This window comes from Austrofundulus limnaeus, unplaced genomic scaffold, assembly GCF_001266775.1.
Source record: "Austrofundulus limnaeus strain Quisiro unplaced genomic scaffold, Austrofundulus_limnaeus-1.0 Scaffold65, whole genome shotgun sequence".
NCBI lineage: Eukaryota > Metazoa > Chordata > Actinopteri > Cyprinodontiformes > Rivulidae > Austrofundulus > Austrofundulus limnaeus.
Window position 1 is genome coordinate 844,038 of NW_013952467.1, and position 20,408 is coordinate 864,445.

General features: G+C 40.4%; 3 protein-coding genes and 1 non-coding gene across 10 annotated transcripts in view; all 4 read right to left on the minus strand.

The window, feature by feature from the left end:
- ccnf (cyclin F) overlaps nt 1-2,318 on the minus strand; it is a 10,046-nt gene extending 7,728 nt beyond the window's left edge. Inside the window, exons 1-3 of one of the 2 annotated variants that reach the window (XM_014010074.1) lie at nt 2,124-2,318; nt 772-926; nt 549-655 (exon numbers count right to left, since the gene is read on the minus strand). In XM_014010074.1, the coding sequence (XP_013865528.1) occupies nt 549-655; nt 772-926; nt 2,124-2,136 (275 nt within the window). In that variant the 5' untranslated portion in view covers nt 2,137-2,318. The remainder of the gene's footprint in view (nt 1-548; nt 656-771; nt 927-2,123) is intronic. The other variant, XM_014010073.1, reaches the window with a different exon arrangement.
- A 4,613-nt stretch (nt 2,319-6,931) lies between these two features.
- On the minus strand, nt 6,932-20,167 carry tedc2 (tubulin epsilon and delta complex 2). Of its 6 annotated transcripts, none has more exons than XR_001310353.1 (12): nt 19,656-20,167; nt 19,384-19,526; nt 18,053-18,108; nt 17,099-17,693; nt 16,951-17,004; nt 16,792-16,870; nt 16,489-16,633; nt 16,045-16,098; nt 15,085-15,278; nt 14,743-14,940; nt 10,382-10,576; nt 6,932-10,254 (listed from the first exon to the last, which is right to left on the minus strand). XR_001310353.1 is itself a non-coding variant. In XM_014010077.1 (10 exons), exons 2-10 carry the CDS (start codon nt 19,485-19,487, stop codon nt 14,797-14,799), a joined length of 1,425 nt encoding a protein of 474 aa, XP_013865531.1. In that variant the 5' UTR covers nt 19,488-19,526; nt 19,683-20,167; the 3' UTR covers nt 14,197-14,796. The 6 variants fall into 6 exon arrangements, 4 of the variants coding, with proteins under 4 accessions (XP_013865531.1, XP_013865532.1, XP_013865529.1 ...); XR_001310352.1 differs by having other exon boundaries at nt 10,382-10,597; XM_014010077.1 differs by lacking the exons at nt 6,932-10,254; nt 10,382-10,576 and having other exon boundaries at nt 14,197-14,940; nt 19,683-20,167.
- LOC106518660 (transmembrane protein 100) lies at nt 9,792-10,181 on the minus strand. The gene has a single exon (XM_014010031.1). The coding sequence runs from the start codon at nt 10,179-10,181 to the stop codon at nt 9,792-9,794; it is 390 nt and encodes a 129-aa protein (XP_013865485.1).
- trnat-agu (transfer RNA threonine (anticodon AGU)) lies at nt 19,200-19,273 on the minus strand. Its single transcript has one exon. It is a non-coding gene; the product is annotated as a tRNA-Thr (tRNA).
- Nucleotides 20,168-20,408: the final 241 nt, after the last annotated feature.

The window sequence follows — 20,408 nt, forward strand, 5'->3', positions numbered from 1 at the left end:
GCACACATGTATATTTGTATATAATCCACATACTACAATGATTATTTCTTATACATGCTATTGTGCTTCTTTCACTGTGTATATTGTATGTACGTGTATTGGAGAGACATCATCAGCCGGAAACAAATTCCTTGTTGTGTGTCAACATACTTGGCCAATAAAACTGATTCTGATTACATGTGCAGTTAGGTTTTAATCTCACACAGTGGGTAGTACTTGGAATATGTGTTGTAATTGACTGTCAGCTACAAACGCACCCTATTTTATCACTGTAAAATTGACTGAATTATAGTCATCTGTGTTTTTGAAGTTCAGATGAGTGTGACAGCCATCTTGGATTGGGTTGGCTCCAAAGATTAAGCACTTTTAGCATTTGTAGATGTACTTTCAGGAATGACTTTCTGAAAGTTTTATTCAAAAGGTAAATCAGTGGTTTATAAGATATTTTGGTAACAGACAGACACGCTACTCTATCTGTATTTGCCTTTCAGTGGCACACAGTAAAATTGTGTATATTTGTTTGATTCAACAGAACAAAATATACCTACCTTTCAAACAGCCATAAGGTGTTAGGGGATGGCCACTTTTCTCTGAAACTGACCCTGGCCCACACGCTGGAGTGGTTGTCAACAATGTCCCGCAGCTGAGAATGAACCTAAAACAAAAGCCAAACAGATTGGTCATCTGAGCAGGGGTCCCTGAGACGCTAAACCCTAAAAATTCCTGAGAAAATTCAGCACATGCATGTTACAGGTTAGTATGTTGACTCACCGCTCTAACAGACAGCAGGTCCTCGGCAGAGAGACACTGGAGGACGCAGAGAACTATTTCCTCAGGTAGAGACAGCAAGGTCAGGGCTGGAGAACGCTTACGAACCCGCTTCCGTGCTGGAACCGAGTAGCATTTTGAACAAAGGCAGTGGACAACTGGGGAAAAAAACAATAATAATATTAACTCACTCAACTAATGTATATTTAACCAGCAGATTTATGTGCACACACAATTATCACTTAACATCTAAGTGCAAAGATGGGAAACTAATTCTCACAGAGACGTAAAACAAATAATTGTACTTTATTTAAAACAAGCTAGTGACCATTAGGGCCACAACATTAAGTATTTTAAGGTAGATTAGAAAACAGTAATAAAATCTAACATAGTGCATTACAAAAGTCATAATAAGTTAAAAAATTTTAAAAAGAGGCATTGTCATTTTTCTTGATGGTTTTCTGATCACTAAAGTCCCACTTCAAGTTGAGAGGGAGAAACCATTTACTTTTCCACTGACTAAATATGTTATTTTTGTGTTTATTTACAAGAATAATTCTAGATTAAGATTCTCATATGCATAAGGAGAATTAAATAGAGATTTAGTCATAAATCACTGAAGTTTGCACAAAATATACCTGACAGAATCACTGAATAATGGAGCAAGTGATCAGACATATAACATATAATATTTAGATGAATAGAGTTTCAGCTCAACGCACAGCAATTATTCCTGTTTTGTATTAATAAAGAGCCTAAACAATAATGTAATAATCTGAACAGGCAAAGGAGATATTTTTGTGTATTTGTAGCATACCTTAGAAAACATTTTTATACAAAGTAAAGCAAACTAAGTAGGTGGTCTACTCAAAATACCTATATAAATGTCAAACTGTTTTGAAATAGTACCCATGTATTTAAGCAATGTGATTAAACTAGAAAATATAGGACATTTTCGTTGTAGTATGGCAAAGTTAACATCAGTGTACTGAGTATTAGTGAGCGCCCAAATTTCCCTCCTGTAGTTCAATAAAAGTAGCGTTTTCCTGCGACCTGGTGTTATTAGTTTATACTTAAGATATGTGTTATTAATAACCACATATGATATCGTTATCAATGTATAAAATCCATGTTTTTCCACCCAAGCCTAAATATTGACAAACTTGAGCAAATGTTACTACTACTACTGCCGGTTCATTGGATTCCATGGCCACACCAGCTAGCGACAGACAAGTTTAACAAGCTGAAACTTCGAAGCTACCATGATCAAATACGAGATGTGAAAGTTTTGTTTTGAATTAATTGTATAATTTATGTTGCTATTTAAGGATATGGTAAGACGAAAATGTACTTACCGCCTGCTTTCATTGCAAGTAGTGATATTTCCTTAACGCCGAACAGCAATTTCAAAGTAGTGACAAGCTAATATTAAAATAGGCTAAACTGGCGACAGTTTTTTGACTAGAGAAAGAATTGTACAGTGTTATAAGTAATGTTGTGGCTGACTAATAACTAAACAAGTTGCCTAAATTCAAATTCAAGCACGAGTCCTGAGTCCTGACTTGGGACCGCCCCAAATTTACTCTAGGACCGCCCGCGCCCACGGTTTAAACGCCACGCTGAATTTGATTTGTGAGAAGCGATGACGCCTATATACGACATTGCTCCCATTTGATTGGTCAGCATGAATAACAAGGTCAGCGATTGGACAAACGTTACAAACCGTAAAATGTCGGATGTTCATTGGAGGACGTGATGCCATTTCGAAGTACGCGCTTCACGGTGGGCGTACATGATTGGTTGACCTGAATACGAAAGCGTCAGCCATTCATAAAATAATTATGGGAAATGTAGTTTGACAGAAGCGTTGCGTTTAAAGGTACCTTGTTTAAAGAGACATGCACACGATTTGTGAGTATTGTTTTTCGTCCGTGCGTCTGTGTGCTGCATTTTAGAATTGCATTCCACCGAAAACGATTATGTTTTTGCCCGTGTCTCTCTCTGTGTATATCAGAATGTAATGTAGCCTACATATACAACTGTTTGAAACTTTCAGAAAATATTAATCAGTTGTGCATTTGCAATTTTGTGGAAAATATTAGACAACACATTTGAGCACCAACACATCCAAAGATCTCACAATATCATGAGATAGTGCAAAACATCATTTACAAGGTTTGACCAAAACAAATATAACTGTGTCAGTTCTCGATATTATTTGATCTTTACCTAAATTTCTGGTATGAAAGATTCAAGGCTTCATTTAATATTTTAAATTGATATTGGACTTCTGAGATTTTTAAGAAAGCAAAAGTTAAAAAGAAAAAATACTTAAGACAGAAAACCTTAAGAATTAGCCATATGATTTGTTGCTCTGAAAGCCTAACACATCTCAGTGATTATTCAATTAGATTTATTATAATTAATTATAATTAATTTATTATTAAAATTAAGACCTTATTGACAAAGAATAAAGTGTTCTCTCAGATGAATAGTGCCCTTCTTGATTGGTAGTCTTTTGAAAGGGGACACAAAAGAAGCATGCAGCAGGAGTAATCTTTTGTCCCTTTCAGGCTAATTATTGATTTGTACATCACCTGCTAATCCAATCTAATTGTCACAAACAAGGCTTTATCTCTATCATTCAATGTGAGGAGAAAATGCATGTTAAAAACAACATTTGATGTAATTCCCAAAGGCACTGTTTTATAATTGGGCACTTACACAAGTGATGGTGAACAAAGGCAACCGGTTTCTTTAATTTCCCAATCCACATATTGAGAAATGTATGTCTTGCTCTGGTTAACACTAAAGGTCCAGAGTGATCAAATTATCTTGTAGCTGAGTGACCTCAGTCAGGGCAAGGGCTCATGCATCCACAACTAGATGCAGTTTCCATAGAAACTCCAACCCATAGACCACATTTTCAGTAAAATCACAAAGTTAATGGCAAGGGGCAAGCAATTAGAAAGAACTTTTAACCCTAATAATTAAAGAAATTACACCACACTCAGTGTGGGGTCTATAATTTATTTATCGTAAGTATAATTTTACTGAAAATGTGTCATACCAGAGGAAGTAAATATACAGAGAGTAAAGACTAATTTTGCAAGGGTTGGCTCAATAAAGAAAAACATGCAGTGCAGTATAATTCCCACCCAAAGATGCAATATTTTATTTTCATTTTCATCCAATATAATGAAAATGATTTAAATTCAGTTTGCGAGACAGTGTTACTGAGTCATAACCTCTTCTCAACACATCTAAAGCCTAATCATCACATTTGCATGCATTGTAATGACACTGAGAAGACATTTTAATGTTATTTTGCCTTTAATGTGATTTAACTGTCTGGCCCAGTGTACACCAAAGGCACTCTTTGCAATATTAAATAATTAAATAAATAAGAAGCCAAACCTGCACATTTTTTCCTCTCATTTCAATGTTTAACATCCTTAAAAGAAAAAAAACTACCTTACCTACTTTTTCCTTTTCTGGGTCAGGGTCATTGGTGCCTTGAGAAGTTGAGAAACGGTGGACAATATATATATATATATACAGTATATATACTGTATATAAGCAAAATTTCTTAATTTTGAGATTCTGCACATCTAAATCCTCCACGTTTGTTTACCTACACAAATCAGTCCAATGTAGGTCACTCAGTACCAAAATTCAGATCTCCATGTAGCTTTAAATTGATTATATCATTTGTTTACATTGAATGCTTACCCACATTTCAGAACTGCAAATCGATTTAACATACTTAGCACATAAAGGAAATGCATTTGGTAGATTATTTATTTGTTGTAACAATGCTTCTTAGCAATAAATCTTGTATCGTTGGAAAGTCTCTTAAAGGGGCAATATCATGTAAAATCAACTTTTTTGAGTTTTATATCAAGTTATAATGTTATACTCTCATAAAAAACATGCTCAAAACCTTGCTTTGACTCATTCATGCATGTTTGAGAAATCCTGCAGCGTTTTTAGGAAGCCATGCTGAGGAGCAAAACGACAGGTGGGGACCAGAAACGCCCCTGTACGGAGCCCGTAAGGGGACATGGGAGATTTATTTTCTTTTGCATTCCCACACAATAGTCGTTTATCACTGTTGTGCCTGCCGTTTTATTAACAAACTCACATGTTCACCATTAGCGAGTTAGCCTACTGCTTTAATTCAGCTTCAGAATGAATATATCACACAGCCATGCATGGAAGTATGTCATATGTCAATATTTTAACACAGTGCAGCCACGCAACACCAATGTCAATTTCACAAACTTTTGGCGACACATCCTGTTTTGGTAACCGGATATTTCAAAATAAAAGTCTGATTTAATTCAGTTTATACAGAATACAAAACAATCTTTTGCGTGGGAACGCAAAACAACTTTGCGAGGTAACGCAAAAGTATTGAGAGGTAACGCAAAGATATGGCGAGGGAACGCAAAGGTATTGCGTGGGAACGCAAAAGAAAAAAATCCCCCCATATCTCCTCACGGGCTCCGTACCCCTGGGACGTGTCTTTAAGCTGAGCTTCCTCATGGCAGAGCGCACCCCCTCCCCTCTCCCCACACACCCCGTCCATGACTCCTGCAGGCTCTCGGGTGAAAGTGAAACCTAACTGTCTGCTGAGCTCTCAACATTACTTCTCACTCAGTGAAGCTCTTTTCAGATTAAAAATACCTTTGAGGAAATGTATTTTCAGATGCCAAGTAAACTGCATCATAGTAGCCGTGCGACCCCCCATACCGAAATGGACGGGACAGCCGCGGAAGGTGGTTCTTAAAGAGATAGAGGCCAATTTCAAGGCGTTTAGAAGTGATGAGAAGATAAGTTTATTTTCTAAAAAACATAAAACAGCCTTTTAATAACAGAGGTGACATAGATTCTTTATTATGGTAAAGTATTTAAATACTGTATATGCCTGAGAAACACATAACATTGGCCCTTTAAGTTCCATTTTAAATGGTGCTACATTTGTAAGGAACATGCATTTGTGGGATGAGCAGTAGAGCTGAGTATGTGGGTTGCATACATGGGGAAAAAATAGCCAAATCTTCTCTGCCAAACAGCTTATTTTGCTGTTACTATTGACTCTCGTTTTGAGCTGGTGCTGCCAATTAGGTGCCAGCCGTAAGATTTATCGCCAAAAAGCATTGTTACAACAAAGAAATAATCTACCAAACACAAAATGTCCTTACTTTTTGTGCTAAGTTTAAATGGATAACAAAGTTAACTTTTTATAAAATGCACCTTTTTATGTAGTCCATAACTTTTCTGTTTGGTTGGTTTCAAACTTTGCAGTAGTTTTAATCACTCTCTACACCCGTAAATACGACAGAATTTAAATGCAACTTCATCCCTCTGCTAAGATATCAGCTGGAGGGAGCCGCAGGCAGCGACTAAATAGTAACAGATTTGCCTTTTGCACAGATGCTGCTGATTGGACATTTGAATTAAATGCAAATGGAACCATAAGGCCCCAGGTGGCTTGAATCCAGCTTTCATAATGTCACGTTGCGCTGCCTGTTGCATCTCTAAACCAATGTCAGTTTTGTGTAACGAAAGTTTGACAAAAACCAAATAGTGCTGAATGCCTGGGTCTGAAGCCAAGTCCGTGGAGAAGCAGAGGCGGATGAGTTGCTCCCATCTGGTTTCCTGTGATCTGTGCTGACCCCTCGCAGCCCAAATGACCACTTCCACCCCATCTGCACTTTGCCCACGTTGGCCCCTCCACCCTGAAGCCAGACCTAAACTCAGTTCCCTCACTTACACCAGTTTCCCACATTGTGTCAGCAATATATTATTAAACAGTTTACAACGTTAAATAAGCTTCAGTTGAAGAAGGGAGAGAGGTATAAATTTTACTTTCATGTTAGTGAGAGTTTACCAGTAGAGGGAGTCATTTTTTCTGGTTGACGATTTGTTCCAAAACAGAAGAATGCTTAAAAAGTTGCTCAACTCTGAACAAATGAGATGATCTGAGAGGTGAGAGAGTAACCAAGACTAAGCCCGAATAACACTCTGAGTAATAAAAGACTTTTGTTGAAAACTTTCAAAAGCTATTCGGACTCAACTCTGTTAGCAAATTATCTCACAAACCACTGACTGGACTTCATAAAACCTTCAGGAAATAGTCAAGAAGTGATCGATCATCTTTAAAGACACAAACGTTAACATTTATTTTATACTGTACATATGTAAAGAGTTAAAATTTACATATAGAAATATACAATGCAAATAAAAAAAGTTATAGGTACATTTACAGCACCAAATATTAGAGTGCACAAAAACCGACACACTTTGTGTTACTGGAGTGACAAACAGCAAAGTCAGACAGAGTCTCTGTCTTACAATAGAGGGACATGAATCCCTGCAGCAGAGAGAGGTAGGTTTTCTCTTTACAATTTCAAAAGGCAGGAAGGAAATCACAGAACATCTCTAACCAACCACATCTATAGACACCATCCATAAACCTATACTGGCACAATAAAGCTTGATCGTTTGTAACTATGCAAGCAAAACATAGTCAGTGCGTAGCATACATGTGCGTTGTTGCACAAGGCAAGAAAATAAGACCATGTACCTCACTTTACTTTTTTGTGTTAGTGGTTTTTCTTTAATAAAATTATCCAATACCAGTCTCACAACTCAAGGCAATAAGTTTGACCAATTTACATTATTTTCTCTTTTAAACACAAACCAATTGATGAATTTGCTAGAAAAATAAAACATGAAAGCTACGAGATTACTTCTGTTGTGTAAATGAATCATGCTGAAACACCTTCAATCCGTACTCCTGACTGAAGTGAACAAACCTGCTGAAAGCTCACACACCATCAGACAGCAGAGCCAGATGGCCTGCTACGTTATAATCAAATGTAATGCGATTTCAGGGCTTCTCTCTCATCTTGGTGTTTGGAGGACACCACTGCTCCAAGCAGAAAAAAAAAAAACAAGGGGAGAGACTAAACTAATAATAGGAGAATTTCCTTTGACGTAAGCCATGAAAGAAATGTGATTTACAGTAAGCACGTTGACTGCCATCTAAAGATTCAAAATTTACCAAGTCCACTCCAATTCATCTGAAATGTTAGTAGTAATGCAACATATTTCCTATTAAATAGAAAGAAAGAAAAGACATGACTCTTTCTTTCTTGTCTCTGTTGAAACTAGAGTTAAGCTGACAAACAGTATGCAAAGATCTGAATACAAGCAGCTGAAAAAGAGGAGAAAAGTCTGAATAGAGCAAACAAAAGCAAGTTCATGAGCTGTGCTTTAAAGAAAGTCTTTGGCGTTTACTGCTACCCCTGCGTGTATAGACACATTTTTCTCAGCAAGCATCACTAAACCCCTGGGCTGGATCACTGCAAACCTGATTAATAAAAGTTCTTAATGATCCAGCGGTGTTAAAGCCGTTGGTGTGGAGATAAGCAGCATTTAATTTGTTCACTTTTTTGCACATTGCGCTCGTTCCTTCTGAAATTTTCATCTCATGTTATATTTAGTTACAGATGAGTATTTTAAGACACAAACAAAATGACATTGTGTATCTCATCCCGTGAGAACGCACTGACAGAAAGCTCCTATTCACAAATGAGCAGCTACATTCACTCTCTGTACTTAAAAAAGGACACAAAGTAAAGGGAAACCCCCGGAGTCCCTAAGAGCCCAAACTCTTAGAGTACAGCTTTGTACGGAGGAGATTTTCATCTTATCCCTTCCTCTGTTAGAGAGAAAACAATGACATTCTTTGTTTAAAAAAATACAATCAGGATTTTTATGAATAAAAGGAAACTACCATTTTAAGGTTTTAAACACGTCTGAGCTATAGCACAAAAAAACAAATGATTGATTCGGTCAGACTCCAAGGGTGCAGGATGAAATGGATGGGATCAGTGTGGAGAGTCCTGGTGGGTCAAAAGAAAAAAGAAGGAAGGGGTGTAGATTCACTGAAGTTCAGATGGAAACATGGGAATGTGACAGAGCTTTTTTTTTCCATGAGTGCTTGCTCAAGACACTGAGCGGGAGGGGCAACGGAGAAGCAGGATCAGACAAAATGCCCCTGCAAGTGGCATGTCCCCCACCCCAAGGCAGTGTCCTTCAATAGGACCCCCCTGCCATAGACACAAGTGTAAATGCTCGCACATCGACAGGAAGGCAGCCAGTCGATCAGAAAGTTTGTGCCTCGTCGTGGAGATGAAGCCACGAAGAAACTTCACCTGCTGCTTTTCTGAAGAGTTTTCTTTCTCGGACATGTGCAAACCTTTAGTTCTTCTGCATTCAAGGCCAGAAGTGTCACTTGCACTTCCTCAGCAGGCTCTCTGTTCCTGTCCAGCTCACCGACCATCCACTCAGATGCCAGCAAGATCCTGCTGGACTCAAGTTCCAAGTCCTGTTGCGTAAAAAAAGCTCCCACACACACATTGCTGCAGTGTCACAGGACGAGTGAATGACGTTGGTTTCGGACGCGGGGCGCGCTGCTCTTTGGGCTGGGTGTCGGGTTGCGGACTTTGGCCCATGTCTGGCCCTTATGGAGAATCACCTGTCCTGGTGAGAGGAATGCTGTGACTGACGTGGCTAATGACGGCAGAACTGACTCCAGCAGCAGTTCTGCATAGCGTGTTAGGTGTCAGCATGAGCTTTATGTGGAGAAGGCTGAGGGCCTTTCTGTGCAAGTAAATATCCATGTGGTGTAAAATGCATATTTGTTTGTATCCTCAGTGGTTGTTTTGACACAGGACACCTGCTGCTTGATGATAAAACATTGTGATCCATGTCTCCTGATCCCAAAACTGGTCCGGACTAAATAGATCTTTACTATTTTTGTTCTTCCACTCTCTTTAATGTATTAACCTCAGTTGACAGCAAAAAGCTCAGCCAAACTCTATGATATTGGAGGGGATTTGGTGTTGGGAGGCGATGTGGAAGCCTGTTTTTTTAGCCGGACTTTGAGTACATCGGAACACCGAGCATGTCCTTGTCTTTATATTCCTATAACTTTTCCTCCGTGTGGCTCACAGGGGACACTGCTCGGATGTCAGTGACTCTCCCTCCTTCTTTTTCCTCCTCTTCTTCTTGTGGAGAGTCCAACAGGCAGTTGCCATCAGCAGCAGCACGACGCCCATGACAAGTAACACCACGGAGACAACTTTAGTCTGTGGCAGGTCGTTGTACGTGTAGGTCACCCCCGTTCCCGCAACTCCGATGACCAAAGAGATGATTCCAAAGGGGAAAATGCAGCGATACCAGGACTTCTCCATGCCTCCGGTGGCTTGGGACAAACGTTCCAGAGAAGAGAGTACTTCAGGAACTTTGGCACCACTGGCTTCAAGGGATTGACTCTCCTGCCCAGAGTTCACCGGGGGTTGTGGCTGGCAAGTAAAATGGCCCGTTGTGCAGCCCATCCTTAAATGAGCGGGCTAGCGGATCCCAGCTGGATCAGCTGCGCTGCTTTCGGGGATCCTAATCAGCTCTGGCCTGTGAAAAGAAAAAGGAGACAAAGCAAAACAGAAACATCTGCGTGAGACTGAGGAAATTCCTCGAGGCATTATGTCTGGAACTTGCCACAGGAAGGCCTCTAAAGTCAGGGCTGAAATCCACTCACAGTGTCCCCTTCTCGTCTCCCCTCTCTGCAGCGTCTCCCCACACTGGCTGCTGGCTGTTCGGCAGCACATTGTACACTCTGCACACTGTAGTGCCAGGGAGTATATATAACTCACTGAGGGAATGGGAGGAGCAAGAGATGAAACACTGGGCTGTCTGCGCGTCATGATTGGTTCTTTTTGGGTGACATCAAACGCTGAAGAAACAAGAATAGAGGCTGAGGAAGCACAGAAAGGGGGAGGTGGGAGAGAGAGAGGTCTTTACTGCTCCGTTTCCCCCTCATTCCATATCACTGCATCTTAATTCAAGTTTTTTTCTTTTTTTTTCTAGGTGAAATTAAATCCTCCCAGTGGGAACTAAAAAGCCTGCTTGCGAGTGGAAATCTGTGCGCTTGTCCGTTTATTACTTGAAACTGGATACATCCATGGAGCGGTTATTCTTAAAATGAGGCAAAAAAAATAAAAGGAGCGTCACAACCTCCCACATAATTTATGACAGTCATGTAAACACCTGAAAAACGGATCGTGGCAAAACATCAGAGGCTCAGAGCCGTTGCCGTCAACGTGTAAATACACGGGTACCCACTCGTGATGGAAAACAGAGGCAACCCCCACTCATTTCCCACCCACGTACGCTACAAATATCAGTTAGTTCTTTCTGAATGAAAGACAACAGGGCAGTAGTTTATCTCACAGCATGTTCTGCTTGCTTTTTCATGACAATAACATCAACATAAACAGCTTTATTTTTCCAGATTTGCCTTTTTTCCTTAGTTAGGAAAGGACTGATGTGGAAATCTGAAAATCCTATCCCAATTTGTCTCATAGTGGTTTATGAAAATAAATAGGATGAAGGGAAAAAAAAGTTTAAACACGTGACATGACTATTTTCATAAAAAAGCAAAATCCTAAAAGGTCTAGTTAAATTACTGTTCATAGCATACTAACAAATCAGGGCAGGAAGAAAAAAAAACGCTATTTAATTACATTTTTTTACGTTTTTCTTTGCATTTATGAATCATCTGCATGACTTCAGCTTGACAACACATCTGCTCCCCATAATTAATTCAAGGCATTCTTCTTCAAAACCGTTAGAGCATGCATGGCACAAATTAGGAAATACCAAATAACCCTCGGTGAATGAAAGGCATGCTTCTTGTCTGAACGGAAAACCTGTTGTTAAAGACGCTGGAAGGGAAAAACAAAGGATTAGACTTGGTCGATCGGTGGGAGCAACCGAACAGCGCCTTAACAAGCAGCTCGCCCGGCTGAAGACACGAGCCAAAGACAAATAAAAGCGAGAAAGTGAGGAATGTGTTTGTGACGAGCGGAGAAGAAAGGAGATGTTCAAAAGCGACGGGCCTTTTGAGGAGAAGTGGATTCTTTCGAACACTGTTAGGTTTCTGTGGATTCCAACTTAGGCTCACGGGAATTTGAATAAAGAAACATTTAGGAAGTAAAAAAAAAGTGCAGAGGATGATGTATTTTAATTTACTGGTGTGAGAATGTGTGTGGCAGAAATAAATATTTTCCATGAAGATATTTCCTTGGATGCTTTCCCTCTCCAAAAAAAAAAAAAAGCTGTGAGAACAAAGCAACAAAGCCGTGAGACGTGGTTAACCTGGGCAGGGCCGGGCCACACTGGTGGGAGTAAAACAACTCTGCTGGTGAAAGTCAAAGCCAGGCAGCAGTGGAAGTGTTCACAGGAAGCCGGAGCTGCGTAGGCCCCACTTCCACTGGGACCTGTGTGTGGCGATGACGCGATCTCCAAAGATGCCTCCCTGCCTTCTCCTCACAGATCCGACAGGCAGACAGCACCGAGCGGCGGTCACATCCAGATGTGGCTGCAGTACGCAGTGGGGCATTTTTCTGGAACTGTTACAGTGCTCAGCTGCATTCATTTGTTCTCGTTTTGTACACAGCAGGCTACCCGAGACCGAAATAGTCCTCTCCCTTTTAAAAATCGTATTTTTGTTCCCTCTCTTTGGGGAAACGTGCCATTTCAAGCTTGTGGAGTGCAGAGAGCCAGGTCCCTGAGCACGTCGTCTCCGTGACTCAGCCGGCTCTGGGTGTGCGCGTCTCTGGGTTTGTGTGTGCGGCGAGGGTTGGTGCAGCAGAGCTCAAACACCCACGTCCTGCTGCGTGAACCCAGCGCCACCTGTCGCCCAGTCTGCCACAGCCCCTGCCAGCCACACGTCATCTGTGGGCATGAGCCTTTTAGCCCCCACTGCGTCTCACATACGCCCTCACATCACACTCGGAGCAGGCGAAACCGGGAATATCAAATCAGACACGGTATTGGGCCCATATGTCCAAACACGCACTCAGTGTTTGTATGCATTACACAAAACCATATGGGGGGGGAACATTAAGGGTATAGACTGAGTTCCTCCTTTGCGTCTTGTTTTGACACTAAAAAATGAACTGAAAGAGTGTAAAAGGCTGCTGGATCATTTCACAGCTCAAGCTCCTTAGAGACTCCATTTGTCAAACAAGCTGGAACTAAAGGAGAGTAACCCTGAAGTCATTATGTATCCATTCTGTTCTCAGTGAAAGGAATGAATCAGGACTATCATACTCAACACATGATTTCACCTCACAAGCTAATATTACTTACTCTTGGCATCAGTTGCTTTCACCATAAAGTAAATTCAAGTCATAATTGTGTGAAAGCAGATTCTAGTGTTTCCTGTTATTTTTCAGTTGTTGCTCATTCATGTTTTGGGTCCTATACCCCCCCCCCTTTTTTTTTACTTTTATAGTTTTTATATTTAACTTTATATGCAAACATTTTCTTCATAGAAACACAGTGATATCTTCCTTCATAACGCCATCTTTGAAATTTGCATCAGCATTCTGTATTTTTGTCTTGTGCTTTTAGTTTATGGCTAACGTTTTTCTACTTTTAGCTTTCAGCTACCATTCTGCTACTTTTAGCTGTTAGCTAGCACTTCTTTTATCTTTATCTTTTTTAAAGGGGAAATATCATGTAAAATCAACTTTTTTTTGAGTTTTATATCATGTTATAATGTTATACTCTCATAAAAAACATGCCCAAAGCCTTGCTCTGACTCATTCATGCATGTGTGAGAAATCCTGCAGAGTTTTTAGGAAGCCATGCTGAGGAGCAAAACGACAGGTGGGGACCATAAACGCCTTTTGGTACCAGAAACGACCCTGGGATGTGTCTTTAAGCCAAACTTCCTCATGGCAGAGCCCCTCCCCCACACCCCCACCCACACACACCGAAATGGGCAAGACAGAAGTGGAAGGTGGTTCTTAAAGAGACAGAGGCCAATTTCAAGGCGTTTAGAAGAGGAAGTGATGTGAAGATAAGTTTATTTTCTATTTAAACATAAAAACAGCATTTTAATAACAACTAAAGGTGACATAAATACTTTATTATGGTATAGTATTTAAATGTATGCCTGAGAAACACATGTTTTGCTCCTTTTACCTATTATTTTTGCTTAATTTGGCTCGTTTTAGCTTGAACTATTTCAGAAATTTGAGCAAAGTCATTAAGCACTTAGCATTCACGTAAAAAATACAACTTCCTTAGTTAATTGCTTGATTTTGACACACCCATCCATCCATTATCTATACCCATTTCTTCCTTTCAGAGTCACGGGGGTCACTAGTGCCCATATCCAGCAGTGATTCTGACACAGTCATGCCTAAATAAGCTGTTACTATTTAGTGTATCCAGGTCAGTTCAGGCCACTTTTTGGCACAATAAGAAATAATAAATATTTTTAAATTTTAAACTATTTTCAGTATTAACTGTGATGTATCATATTTGAGGAATAACAATCAATGAAAAAAATCATAATAGACTTTAATAATTTAAAGAAGCACAAACATAAGTTAAATGAGAATTCTTACTGAGTTCACACAGATCCACACTCTTAAATCTACATACATGTGGTCACAGACTCCCCACTATAACCATAAACTTTCCCAACTATATACTTATATAAATGTTGAAATTACACCAACCTATGCTGACTTTCCTAAAATAACACAGCTATATTTTGTATTAAATTGTCCCTCAGAAACAGTCAAGAAAAAGCTGAAACATGCAATGAAAAGGACATAAAACCATTTTCTCGGCTACATTTTTGATTTGACTCAGTGTTACAGCCTCATTAAGCGCATGTTTGTCTACATATTAGCTAATATGAATTCTTAAGGAGGATGCTGCATCTATTAGTCATAAAAAGGTAAAAAGGTCAGCTCCATCTGAGACAAAATGTGCATTTTTCCTTTGCAGGGAGAGGCCGACACGTTCCCCTTCATGTCCAAAGTGCTCTTTAACAAGTAACAAGCGAAATACAATGAGAGATTTCTCATATTTGCATACCTTTTGCTAAGCTAACCAACTGTTAACTCTCAGAGTAACATGCTTGGTGGGTAATCAGGCTGAGTCCAGGACTATTGCAGGGAAACGCTCTCCTCCTTCACCAAGCAACGAGTACATGTCTCTGAGCACACTGGGGCTGGGATGTGTGGCTCCAGGGACTATAGATGCAAATTGAGATGAGAGTGCGTCCAACAGAACCTGACACACAGCATAAAAGACAGTGAGCACATTATTCTGCGGTGCCTTTAAGGATACCACAAGAATAAAACAAATGAGCAATTCATTTGTGCAGTTAGGAATCTGATAAACTCTTTTATAGGTGCTTCAAAAAGCAGCTCCCACCTGTTCTATCTGAATGTCTTGCTGCAGCAGCGCCACCCTCATCCGCAGCCTCTCCAACTCTTGAAGCTCATCTTCGGTTCTGTAGGTTATAGTCAGGGGCAGGGGTGAAGTTATCCCGTCTCCCAACGTACAATTTGCCCCAGTGGGGCGAAGACAGCCTCCCTCTGGCCTCCATCGATCCCATGCCTTCCAGTCTGGTGGAAAATAAGATTATTTTTAGAGCGTCAGCAACCATACCCCCTCAAGACATTTTTCTACTCTGCTGCCTCAGCTTTAAATAACTGCGTCTTTGCCTCGAGAGATGGCTTTAAAGTCCCACTGTCATGAGCAGGGATGCTGGGTGTCTGATGAGGCCAAGGGAAGCACTGATCTGGCACCAAGGGTCACTGCGGCTCTGTTTTCATTTTCCACATGCCAACATGGGTGGGCTGCATTAGCTCGTTAGCACAGCACACTTGTCACAATCATTTTTCAAACTAAGGCTGTTAAAGTGCAATATGTCTAGAGTCTTAGGTGTATGATGCAAGATTGGCTGATCAAACCCCAGCTGATGTGTCTTGTATTAGAAATGACTCTGAAGTTCTCTTTCACACAGGTTTTAGCAGCATTAGAACTGCAACTCAGAAATACAGTAAATAAATACCTCTCTTTGAAGGTGATCAGATAATTTAAGGAGGTTCAACTGGAAAATCTGTGCGCCCTCACTTTAACTACATATCTGTAGGAGAGGATGTTTGTAGCATACTTTAGATTCTGACTCAGAAAAAGTGGTGAAAGAGGGACTTGTCAAATTGTAATCAGGAGGAATTCAGCATTGCACTTCCACTTTATATAGACCCCCCAACTGAATGATTTAAATGTGGAAAAAGAATCATTTAAACACATGGTATTTGTGTAGGGTCAAAAAGCTGACTTGAGGCTTCCTGTATCTCATTTTTCATGGTCAAATAAAATGCTTGCCTTTTTGCACTTGGTCTGCAAAGATCTGGAGCTCTGCTGCCGTCTGCTGCAACCCTGTTGGACAAGAGTGGAGGTAGAGCTTACCACCTGCAGAGGTACGTGACTGAATGCAAACAAGCAATGATGGTCAAACTGTATCAGCCGAGTAAAGAAACAAAATGAGTTCATTCATGTCAATAACTCCTGTAATAATTTCATAAAAATCTAAACTGTCCAAGATCTTGTGGTTTTTATTTTCTTGGCAAAATAAAGTCTAAACATGAATGTGTCTATCCATCTAGATCACCCTTACAAAGTCACTTCCTGCCAACTCTTTGTGCACTTTCCAACAAATGCCACATTTCCTCACCCACATACTTGTGTCATCACTATTTCACTTTTACAGAGCCCTCCGCTCTTGATTCTGAACGTTTGCGTGTGTAAAAATCTGTTCAGCCTATTTACCCAGCTCCGACTCCACGTCTGACGCCTGCCTGGCTAGAGTCTCTTCTGCGTGGCTGCGTGGTCCAAGGCTGAGCCCTCGTTCTGCCAGTCTGTCCAGCAGAGCCCTGGTCTGATCTGGACTACCACATGGCCAGTCACCGGGAAACTAAGGAGGTCGGGACGAGAAAGGCGAGCACCGTTGACTGAGTGAAAATATTATAATACATACAGTACAAACAGTTTAATTCCATTTGTAGGATTACTCAATATGGAAAACACAGGTCAGACCACTTTTACTGGCTCCACTAGGAAACAGAAAAGTACCGTGGCTCTCATTCTCTCCATAAAGCGACTCCTCCCAGGCACAGGTTTCCTCTGTAGGGAAATGACTTTGTCCCACAGCCTGTAGATGAATAAAAAAAATGGTACTCAAGTAGAAACTTTGTTTTCAAGAGCTTTTCTAATCTAGAATGGTTCAGCAACCTGTTTTGCTTGCTCCTTAAAGTCTTCCATTTAGTTGTCACGTCAGATTTTAGCCTGTCATAAAGCAAACGTAAGACTTTTTGTCTGTTCCATCAAATACATACAACAAAACATGATTATTTTTATGGTCCAACTGTGTAAAACATACCCATTTTGTTGAAGCAAAATGCTCAAACCAAACCCATCTGTGTCTGACAAAGACACGATGTTATTTGAAGACGGCGTGGAGGCAGCTGCAGCTCTGCTCAGGTCATCGTCTCTTGCCAGATTGCTTCTGGCTGTCTTATTTGTCGAGAGCGGGGTTGTGATCGGATCAGGAGCGGCAGATGCCGCAACAGTCTGCTGAAACTTCCTCGATGCCCGATGGTGCAGAGCCCGAGTTGATGAGGAGAAACGGTTTTGGATTGTGTTTCGATTATTTACGGTTTTAGGCTGCGTGGGTTTGTAGCTCGTCGAGGACCTTGAGCTCGGTGTGGAGCGAACTGATAAACCAGACGTTTTGTGCTCTTTTCTGCCGAGCCTAGCAGATTTCGAGGTGGTTCTAATGGTTGTTTGACCTTCATTAGCCACTGCGGATGAAATCAATACGCCTGTGGTTGGGTTCGTTTCACTTCGAGGTCCAGAGAGGTTGTTTGTGCAGCAGTCGTCTTTAGAGAGCTGTGAGCCAGTGCGGACCCGAAGGGCTTTTTCCAGGGCTCGTTCAAGCAGATCTATATCTTCCTTCTCCCCGGGTGAAGTGTCTACATGTGACAAGAGCAACACGAACATTTCCTGTTACAGTTCAGTGGTTTCACTAACATCTTTTAATTAAAAAGACAAAGGATCTTCTTTTTGTAATAATGAGACAAGACTGCCTATCTACATTAAAAAAAAACACATTTCACTGAGTTTTTTTAAAGAAAATTTGAGACTTGTAACAGTAGCAATCCCATCTATAAAAAAGACTGATTTTTATTATTTTAATCATTTCTGTTGTGTGTTTATTGAGTTTGTGTGTAATGCAATTCTTGATTTTTCCTAATATTGAGTAAACTATACAAAATTAGCCTAAAGCCTGCTTTCAATCAGCATTTCTCAGACAAAATATATATATATTAATTACCTGCAACAGCTTGTGCTTGTTCTGACTTTTCAGACTCTGCCGTGGGTTGTGATGTTCTGAGAGATTAAAAAATAATTAACTACAGTTGTTCTTTCAATACAAAAAATATCTAAATAAGACAATCGTACATAACAATTTCACACAACCTTTCTGTCAGAATCAACCAATTTCATTACCAGAAATAAACAAATAGATGCATCAGAGGTTTGTAAAAATATTAAATAAAAAATAATAACTTTAAAAAGGTAATGTTTTTATGCTAAGAAGATATATGAAATTTTTTAAACAAATACTGATTTTTAAAATGTATTTAAACAAAGTCACCCGACATCCTGGTGGACAAACTGGCTACCTTAGACTTCCCTCCCACAACTTCCACCTGGATTAAGACTTCCTTACAAATCAGTCTGCAGGTGCACACAGCTCCTTCACCCTGATGCTCAGCACTGGCTCCCACCAGGGCTGTATGCCACTATTCATCATCGACACCCGTCACTGCGCCCCCTCTCACTCCACCAACACAACCATAAAATTTGCAGATGACACTACTCTGCTGGGACTTATAGCTGATGGAGATGAGTCGGCATACAGGGACGATGCGTAGCAACACCACAGCGGTGGTGAAGAAGGCCCAGCAGCAACTGCACTTCCTGACAGAACTCAGATGGAACGACCTGGACAATAAAGCTGTTGGTAACCTTCCATCGCTCCGCCATAGAGTGTGCTGGCAAACCCCATTACTGTGAGGTATGCCGGCTCCGCCGCTGCTGACACGAAGAGACTGCATGTGGTGATCAGGACTAATGAGAACATAACAGGTTGTTCTCTCCCCTCCCTCCATAGCGCCAGCCGCCTGCTGCCCTCTGGCAGAAGGTGCAGGAGCATTAAGAGGCACACAGACAGACTCAAAAACAGTTTCTTCACACGGGCCATCTGGACTCTGAACACCAAACATCCTAACTACTTAATAATGTTTTTGTCACAGTGAAACATTGCACAACCTCTCACAACATTGAACAAGAAAGTGTGTACAGAAATTGACAGATGCCCCACAGGCTTTACTGTCAGTTTTTTTTTTATACCTAGTAAATTAATGGATAAAATAGAAATATTCAAGAAGAGGAAATCAGAAATTAGCAGCACAAAAAGGCACTGCTGGGATTCGAACCCAGGATCTCCTGTTTACTAGACAGGCGCTTTAACCAACTAAGCCACAGCGCCACTTATTGGTGCAATAACCAAGTATTAAACCGAACCTAGAAACACAACATTCATAAAACACTTCTATTAATGATAAAGTAGTTGCATAAAACAAATGAACAGGTACTTACATGCTGTGTAAAATTTCTCTGCAGTGTTGAATACTGTCATTAAGCTTCGCCTGTTCGACTTTACAGGACTTGATTAGTCGCTCGACCGCAGAGATCAGCGACATTGATGATGTTTCTTCTTCTTGCTCTTGTTGGCGGTATTACTTTCCAGTCGAAAAAAAAAAGGGAAACGAAATAGATCATTTAAACGCACTTTGTATAATCTACTAGTGCTTGTTGTGCAAATGTTACACCGCACAATATTTCTACAAAGTCACACATAAAGTACAAACCCGCTGTGTCTGCTGACCCGCGGATACCTGCCACAACTTAACGGATGCGGAAGCCACGTTTCTTCTCTTTCTCTCGATGATGAAACAGGTTTCAGTCAAATAATATCCAATATCGTGATGCACACGTTCGTGAAGTAAGTTGGCGGAACGGTGTCGGTATAATTTTATTCTACAGGCACATTATAAACTAACAAAACTCGAACCCAAGTTTTTTTAACTAAAGTGTCGAAAAAGAAAATCCAGTTCTCGCGAGAACACACACATTTGTAATTTCACAGGACGTTTCCCATGAGTTTCCTGTGTTTCCAACGTAAACCTGACTTACTTATAAATTATGTCTAGAAAATATAAATGGTACAAAAATCCTTACACTTTTTTTTATCCTCGCACTTTTTCTTACAACCTAAAAATTACAACAGATCCCCCAAGCAACAGCAGTCCCTTGCAAACCTGACAGTTTCCTTTTAACCCAGGGGTGGGCAATCCTGGGAGGGCCGCAGCCCTACATGTTTTACGTCTTTCCTGGCTCCAACACACCTGGTTCAGTCATTGATTTACCTTCCAAGTTCTGCAGTATGGAGGACCAAAACTGACATAATTAGAAATAAAAGCAGATTTATATGAACCACTAAAATAAATAAACATAAAATGCACCAATTAAATTTAAAAAGGAGAACTTTATCTCGTGTTTTTTGTTTGAAATGACTTGAATATTTATTTTTCCAGGTTATTATAAATTAGTCTATATATTTT

What these genes read in the sequence shown, in the direction of transcription:
- LOC106518660 (XM_014010031.1), bottom strand. Translation starts at nt 10,181, where the DNA reads ATGGGCTGCACAACGGGCCATTTTACTTGCCAGCCACAACCCCCGGTG.
- tedc2 (XM_014010077.1), bottom strand. Translation starts at nt 19,487, where the DNA reads ATGTCGCTGATCTCTGCGGTCGAGCGACTAATCAAGTCCTGTAAAGTC. An exon ending in TTAAGGAGCAAGCAAAACAG is followed by an intron (nt 16,871 to 16,950) that starts GTTGCTGAACCA and finishes ATTCATCTACAG; the next exon opens with GCTGTGGGACAAAGTCATTT. An exon ending in TGGAGAGAATGAGAGCCACG is followed by an intron (nt 16,634 to 16,791) that starts GTACTTTTCTGT and finishes CGACCTCCTTAG; the next exon opens with TTTCCCGGTGACTGGCCATG.